Raw genomic sequence first — 8,403 nt, forward strand, 5'->3', positions numbered from 1 at the left:
CACAAGCAATTTCAGCATCCTTTCAAAAAAGAGAACACCCTTGTTTAGCGGGAAGAACATATCTGGCTCACATTTCCGTCAAGTAGCTTTGTAATCGGATGTTGTCTTGCTAGCTATATGGCCAAAAAAAATCTGATTTTAAAATCAACTTGTTCATTTAGCTACTTCTATTCCAAAATGACTCAAAAATAATTCCAAATGGCCCAGCGAATATAGATACCAACCTTCCCAGAATACTCACTGAAACAGAAGAGGCCATTGCTCTGATTCAGGTTCAACAGCTAGTGTTTTCTCTGTTGCCAAATCATTTTTCTAGCTCTATAGTTCTGTATGATGTATTCAAATTAGTTATTAGCATAAAGGGATTTTATATTCCTAACTATTGTTGATGCTCATTAAATGTTATCCTGTCATCTGAAACGACCCTCCAGTTCAGGAAATTAAAGGAAATCTATGCAAAATTCAACCAATATAGTTTGTCAATATAAGAACTTTTTTTTTTTTTGGTCTTATCCAGCCTGCTGGATAAATTTATTTTAAATCAAACATTAAAGCAAATCTCAGTTCAATGAGCTAGATACAAGCCAAATAATCATTGTTCCTACAAGGGAAATTTAGTAGTTTAATAATTTAGGCAACTGAGCAAGGTTCAAAATGCTTGCGTAATATCTGCCAGACAAATGCGGAATAATTCAATTAAAAATGATTATTTTGGCGGGGGGCGGGGTTATACTATCAAAATCATTCATCCGTAATCATTGTTCATTAAGCAGGAGGGGGGAAAAGCTTATTTTTCATTACGTACCAAATGATGCTCAAAGTTTCGGTTTCCACAAGTTCTGGTGTGGCGCTCAGACACGGACGCTAATGTTTTCAGAAAAGCACGAATACTTTTCTGCTACTCGTGTGAACGATTTCACTAAGGGAAGAAGAGACTACCTCTACACATCTAGGACCGCTATGCTAATGCTACACGAGGTTTGAATTAGCTTTGGATGGCGCCGGGCGCTGGCTTCCAACCGCACAGAGCAAGGGATGTCTTAATCTGCAGTCTCACCGCAGGAAGCTTCTAGATGAAAGATATCAGATTGTCTGCTCCATTTTCTGTGGGAAGTGTAGCCATCTTGAGCTCAGAGTGCAAGATCACAAAAAGACTGGAATTTAACTGAAAGTGCTACACTTGTGCCAATTGCAATACTAAATGATAAACTAAACTGTGATATAAAAGCAACATCTTTTTAGCTAATTTAGACAATAAATAGTTGTTGCTTTTTAGAAATTAGAACTTTCCTCTTTTTTAATTCAAATTGTATTCGTGGTCTGACTATTCCTCTGTACAGTTGTGTCAAAGACCACTGAATTTCACGCAGTCAATAAATAGTTGTCTCAATACTAACTATTTAGAAATTATAACGTCTTCTTAATGTGAATTCTATTCATCATCTGAATATTTCTCGGTTCAGTTGGGTTGAGGACCACTGAATATGATGCTGACGAGGAGACAAAATCATTTACATTTACATTTTACAGGAATGAAAATCAACCCGCGCTGAGCGCAGAGACAAATGACAAATTACTCAAACCCTAATTTGACCTCGGTTGGAAAGTGCTGACTTCATCAACTTCGGCATTTCTGCAATGTCACGTTTCAATGGTTTATAACTATCACTGAAACTTATGAAAGTATTATTATTACACATCAATAAATACACTGGATACATCTGGCAACACCCCTGCTTCCAAATTCTAAATTGTTAAAGCCCCAATCTGGAATCGCTTCACCGAGGACGAAGCGTCTTCCGCTGACGCGTTTGGAGCTAGTCCCGGCACGGCTGCGGCGGCATTTCAGCGATTCCACAGGGGCTTTGGGGTTTGTCCTCTAAGCTTGCGTCAGCAGCATGACGTCCATGGATATGACGCGTGAGTTTACAAACCACAGAGGCTGAGGGTCGACCCCCCCCCCCCCAAAGCACCTGCCCACCGTAGCAACGCGCGGTGGAGAGAGAACGATGAGGAGAGGAAACTTCGGGGAGGGGTGTGGGAAGGATGGGGGTGAAGGTGAGCTATGTTTTCTTGTTCTTTTTTGTTTTCTTCTTTCTCTTATATTTTCCACTTAGGTCGTCTTGACCAGGTCGTAGACGTGAATGTGGAAATCGTCATCGTATTTGATGTAGTAGACCGAGGGCTTCGCGGGCACTTGGTAGATGACCAGGCCGGTCCGCTTCACCCCTTTATCTGTGACATACTCCACCTGCTTACCCACAAGGCTCTCTGTCTCCTCGCCAGGCTTCCGGTCTGCAGGCAGCAGGTGTTTGTTCTCTGAGGAGCAAACACAAGAAGAAAACTTGGGTGAGACTTTTCCCTTTTTTCCTCCTTCCCCATTGTAAGGTCTGACCAGTTTAACCCGTCATCTATGTGACGAACAGCGTGACAGCTAGCAGGAAGGCAGGGTTAATAACACGCTTCCTCACACGTGCATCTTTTTCTACCCTACAGGACTAGTGAACATGCCTGAAGGTTAGGGTTACCGACTTGATTTCTAACATGTGTTCCAACCCGAGAGAGAGGAACTACGCGGCCCCTCCCACCGCGGAGAATGGCACATGGAGCACTGCTCGGGCAGGCTCCCGGGAGCCACACCTGGATGCTGTGAGAAGGAAATGGCTGTGTGGTCGTTTCTTTCAACTTCATCTTTTCCATCCTAATCAGTGTTGTGTGAAAGCCTGGTGTCTCTCGCTCCAAGAACAAAGTCCGTACCAGCGCTGACGGGTGGAGGAGGTCAGTGCAGCACAAAAGCGACGATGCAACAGTGAACGGCTTCTGCCCTTCGGTTCTCATTTGCATTCAAAAGCTCTAAACCAATCTAATGTTTTAACAAAGATGACTAAGGTTTACATGTCCCAGTACAATCGACGGTGCCATGCTAATCCGGACCTAAACCAAATTCGGCTAAAGCTACGCACCAACTTGACAGTGTTGAAGAAAGCAGATAAGGAGACGAGGTTATTCCGTCTCCTTCAGGTGTCACGGCTGCAGAATCGCTCACAAAAGGCTTTGCTGAGGTTACTGAACGCTTAACACATAAGGTGACACCTTTATGAAAAACATCCCAGCTCACACACTTAGGAGGACACAGCCAAAGAAGCGAAACTGTTCTTGTGTGTGTTAGAATATCTTCCTGTCAGCCAACAATTCTAGCAACGCAGTTTAAATCCAGACCTAGTGCCAGAACAGACTGGATTTTTAATTTTAATCGTGGCATATGGTGGCTAGGTAGTTCAGTGTAAGATAATAATGCACTGCTTCCTAGAATCGCAGCACCGACGACAAACGAAAGCTGGCCTGGATGGGTCAAGCGGGTCTTCGCAGCTGGAGGGGAGCAGAGCAGGCCGGTCAGAAGGCCCCAGGGACGCACCTGCTTCGGGTAAAATGCGCAGGTCTCCGTCCTTGTAGTCGTCCCACAGCTGATACATGTAGAGCACGGGGTCCTTCTCGTATGTGATGTAGTACCAGTTGGTCATGATGGGGGCGCGAGAGAGCACCATGCCCCTCCACTCGTTCTTCTCCCCGTCTTCTTTCTCGAAGAGGTGCTCCACGGCCTTGCCCACCAGCTCCTCTGTGTCATGTGGTACTTTGATCTTGTTGTTCACTGAATGAGAGAGCAGATGTGTTTTTTTCCTTAAGCCACCGACTGAGCAGAGCTTCTGAGGCTAAACGCGTATGTATTGTTAAGGACAGAGGACGAAATACTGAAAAATGTGCGGCGCCCTACAAGCAGAAAAGTAAAGCACGTGACGACGTACGACGTCTTCATAAATCAAAGACACAGCACGCCCTCGTCCATATTTACATTAAAATTAAATGTGGGATAAATCAAACTATTTTTCAGTGCTTGATATGTAACGCCTACTAACCAAACAATACAGAAACTCAAATGCAACGCAGGGCACTCAGTCTTAAGAGTGAACGGACGCTGGGCTAAGACTGATACTGACAAGAACAAACCGTTCACTTTGAAAGGCATAGAAATACAAACCTGCACACAATCATGCACATAGAGAAACATTAAAAAAAACAAAACCAAAAAAAATCAGCATTACGTCACATTTCACCTACACAGACCCAGCTTGTGTTAACCTTTCCTTCTGGGCAGCACAGAAACTCCAAGCTCGCATCTCATGGGAAAGCGTTTTTTAACCTGAATATCTGACTAAGGTATTTCAAGTTATTGCACCAACAAAACCCTTATGCACAGGTCTCCAGTCCTGGCCTTACTGCTGGAGTAAGTTACACTCCACAGACCCGTCCACCAAACCATATGGGACAAACCCCCCCCAGCTGGCTGATGGAGTCTGTCACATGTCATTTAACCTGCCTGGTGTGGCTGATTGTATTTTGTATTTGTCCTGTGCTATATTTATTATTGTTTATTTAATGTTTGTTTAATGCCATTTTGCACTATATTGGACAGTTTGCACTTGTGTAGCATGTTGTCTGTTGCACTGTTGTTTTTATGTTGCACCATGGTCCTGGAGGAACATTGTCCCGTTTTTGTTGTGTACTTGTATATAGCTGAAATGACAATAAAAACCTCTTGAACTTGAACTTGATTAAGACAAAATAAGACCCAAAGTCAAGGATAAGACAAAGAGTCCAGCTCATGTCCAATCTGTGCGCGCATTCACGTTTCAGCTTCCCGTTTTGTTCCCCAATGCCTCCCCTCGTGCGCACGCATGCACGGCAAGGGATCCGGGTGCCACCCACCTACTTTCTCGCTGAGAACCTGCAGGTTGGATACACGCTCGTCCTTGAAGAGCTCGATGCCGTAGACGCAGTCGAAGCCGTCGTACTTCACCATGTAGAGCGAGGAGTTGGTGCCCAGCCGCTCCAGGACCGTGCCCTTCCACTTGGTGAGCGCGCCCTTTTCCCGCCAGCCGTGCTGGATGCGTTTGCCCAGCAGACAGCTGGGGTCCGGGACCAGCGTGTCGCTCAGCTCCCCGCTGCTGCGCTTCCTGCATGGGGCGGAGCAGGAAGGAAACCCGTTAGTGCCTGCGTGTCTGTGTGTGAGAGACACGCAGGTACATGCTCTAAGACAGGCAGGACCTGGGGGGGCACTGCGAGCAGTAACACTCACTAGTGGTTAAACAGCCTGCTGAAATAATGAGCATTTAGTAATGATGTTATGATTACGACTACACACGCGATGGCTGTCTTCTCTACAGTGATTGGCCAGTTCTCACCGTGCCACTTTTGAACCTTAAAAGGAAACAGTCCTGACCGCATTAATTTCATTGCTACCATGAATAAAGTAAACTGAGAAATTACACGCACCACCTTCCCACGGTAGGTGTAAAGTTATCAGTAGCACGTGATATAAGAGCAGGATGAGTCACAGAGCTACACTCAGCAGTGACAAAGACTTAAATCAGTATAACCACAAAACATGGCCGTATCATATAGACACGGCCGTATCACTATAACGCCACCCCGCGATATGAGTCGTCCTGATTAGGGGCAAAGATGGACACGGCCATATCTGAGACCATGTGACAGAGCCCTTATCCAAACCTGCTTGCACAAACCTTTCATGTGTGACAAGATTCAGTGTAAAGATGACGTATTATAGACAGACTGGTTTCAGATATGATTCAGCCATGACCATTTTCAGTAGTGAGACATGTGTCAACTAGGTATGCTCTGAAAATCCAGAAGAGAGGCACTAAGTACTACTTAGTAAATCAATACTACTTAATTAAAGAAATGTGGAGACATTTATATACACTTAGTACAGATATACACAATATAATTTAAAAATAATATCACACGTGTGTGTGTGTGTGTGTGTGTATGTGTATATATATATATATATATATATATATATATATATATATATATATATATAATATATGTGTGTGTGCGCACGTGTGTGTGTGTGTCCCGTTTCTGTGAAAACCTTGTGTACTTCTTGGCAATCTTTTCTACCTCCACATCTTTAACTACAGTAGACTGCAGTAACACTCCAACAGACCGTGTGTGATGCATGCTGTTTACTCCTTGTAAACCACATTTTGATGCAGTTGCAAAATCTGGAAGCATATTTAGGTTTAGACGTGATCGGGAACACAATGCAAATAAGACTGGACTTTTTTGTTGTTATCCCGGACTTCTTCTATTTTTATTATAGACACCACATAGTATGTTAGTGTGAGCATTGTTTGTGTCAGATATAGTCTACTACACTCCAATCTCTAGTGTGTAGTGTGTACCACGTTCTTCTAAATCACGTGGGTTAGCACCTTCCTGGTGCAGCTCACATGCTGACGTTTGTTCGTCCTACATTAGGAGGGGTGACACTTACCTACCCCTTTTCTTGGACATGTTTCCAGTTCAACAACGGCTGCTGGCAGAGAGTCAAAAAAAACAAACAAACAAACAAAAACAACAACAACCCCACACACACACACACACACACACACACACACACACAAAGATTAAGGGTAACACACAAACGCCGAGACAGACCATGTGTAATAAACAATCGTACAGCTCACAGTTATAACTGCATTAGCTACGAGCCAGCCAAGCCGTTATCCTGACAGATCCTGCCACGCCGAGCAGGACCGCAAGTCTTTCCCGTTATTTCCCGTAAGGTTGAGGACTTATAGAACCAGTCGATTCCACATTGGCGTGTTTTTTTTAAAGCGCTTTACTGTCTCTCAGGTTTGGTTTGCGACAGACTAAATAGCTGCACCGCCGGATGTCAACAACATCGCCCATATTGCATAACCAACTCCCTTCAAATTAATGTGATATCGCAAAAGCAGATTGGGTTTGCTTTAGTTATTATTAAAATAATACATTCCGTTACTGTGAGGACACAAACCCGATGTTTAGTAGTTCATCGCACGTGGTAATACTGCGGCATAACAACAGGCTAGCTGGCTAGCTTAGCACGTTAGCTTGCTGGCTAGCATTTTTTTTTACTGCAGTTACAACAAGCTGCTTGTCTTTATATCCGAGAACAGGCATCTGCGCTTCGTCTACGCTTGAAGAATGAAAACGGCTCCAGCAAAATGTGCCACAAGTGCACGTATCTAGATAAATGACTACCATATTTACCGCCACCACAGACCCGACGAGCTAGCTGCTGTAGCCTTGCTAGTTACGCGAGGCGCCTCGCTATAATCGTCTTTATCATGGCAACAGACAAAATTATCGCTACTGAAAGGTGTCCTTTACGAAACCGACTACGATTATCGAGTCTTAAAGCCTCCCTGGGCATATTTTCGGGCAGTAAAGTTTTTTTACCTGGCCTCTATTTTCATGTCTGTGATGTACTTCCCTCTGCAGAGACTCGGCCACCTCATGAACTAGCCCTTGCGACGTCAGGAAGGTAGCTTAGCGACCAGGCACCGCGGGCCGGACTACAGAAACCAGAGTGCAGGGGCGCGGAACATTGGGCGAAACATGGACATTATCTTCGCAAGGTACTGTGGGATATTGAGTTATTTTTTCTTTAAAAAATAAAAACCATCCCTTCATGCTAGAGGGTGTAAACTTCTAAGGGGACCTACGCATTCCATCACTTACTATTTAAGAACAGACTGATGAGTCCCTGGTGAACTGTTCAAAGCACGTACACACATATAACTATAACCACAGTATTTTAATGTGTGCGCATTTCAGCCATGCCGTGTTCACGACAAAGAGAATGGTCATCATATATTGCATCCGTGTAAAACCCAGCGAAATAGCACATTTAATCCCCACGCGTGATTCAGAGCAATTATACTGGTTGTAATACCGGTTATAATTTGAAAGATTAAAGTGGAAGCATACAGATACTGTGACAATCTGGAACAATGCACATTAGAAACAAGAATCCTTTAGTGACTGCTTTACTCGCTGAATACCGCAAGAGGGCGCACTCTCTCTATGCTAAAAACATGAAACACCAATGGCACCAAGAGGTGTGAGGAGTTGGGTTTGACATTTTTTAAAATTACACTGCGGAATTAACGCACGGTCAAATTACCAGTTGTATTTGGTAACTATCTGTCTGTGGTTATTTCTCAGTTATCTCTCTCTCTCTCTCTCTCTCTCTCTCTCTCTCTCTCTCTCCCTCTCTCCCCCTCTCTCCCTTCAGTCTGAGTATTCAGTTTAGATTGCCAGCAGTTTTTTTCCCCTATTGTCCAAGATCAGACTTTTCCCTCTAGCATTCACACAAAAAGGCCATGCTCAAGGGCATCTGTGCCTTTGGTTGTCACAGCAACAGTCTAGTCTCTGTGAACATTAAACATTGTATTCGAGTTAAGCCTGCACATGTGTTGTTATTATTTGTGTGCTTACGTGCATAATTCAGGATACAGAACACAACACATCCATGAACACATATGGGGTTAT

The 8,403-nt window shown here is 44.0% G+C and overlaps 1 protein-coding gene across 4 annotated transcripts in view; it reads right to left on the minus strand.

Annotated features, from left to right (window-relative positions):
• The window catches only part of zmp:0000000521 (spindlin-W), a 9,540-nt gene extending 2,115 nt beyond the window's left edge, over positions 1-7,425 (minus strand). Inside the window, exons 1-5 of one of the 4 annotated variants that reach the window (XM_027017431.3) lie at positions 7,309-7,425; positions 6,359-6,400; positions 4,765-5,012; positions 3,416-3,649; positions 1-2,319 (exon numbers count right to left, since the gene is read on the minus strand). The exon at positions 1-2,319 is cut by the window's left edge and continues 2,115 nt beyond it. In XM_027017431.3, the coding sequence (XP_026873232.1) occupies positions 2,114-2,319; positions 3,416-3,649; positions 4,765-5,012; positions 6,359-6,378 (708 nt within the window). In that variant the 5' untranslated portion in view covers positions 6,379-6,400; positions 7,309-7,425 and the 3' untranslated portion in view covers positions 1-2,113. Of the gene's footprint in view, positions 2,320-3,415; positions 3,650-4,764; positions 5,013-6,358; positions 6,413-7,308 lie in introns of those variants that run through there. The other 3 variants (XM_027017433.3, XM_027017432.3, XM_081723422.1) reach the window with 3 other exon arrangements.
• Positions 7,426-8,403: the final 978 nt, after the last annotated feature.

This window comes from Electrophorus electricus, chromosome 11 (assembly GCF_041902795.1).
Source record: "Electrophorus electricus isolate QZ-2024a chromosome 11, ASM4190279v1, whole genome shotgun sequence".
Lineage (NCBI taxonomy): Eukaryota > Metazoa > Chordata > Actinopteri > Gymnotiformes > Gymnotidae > Electrophorus > Electrophorus electricus.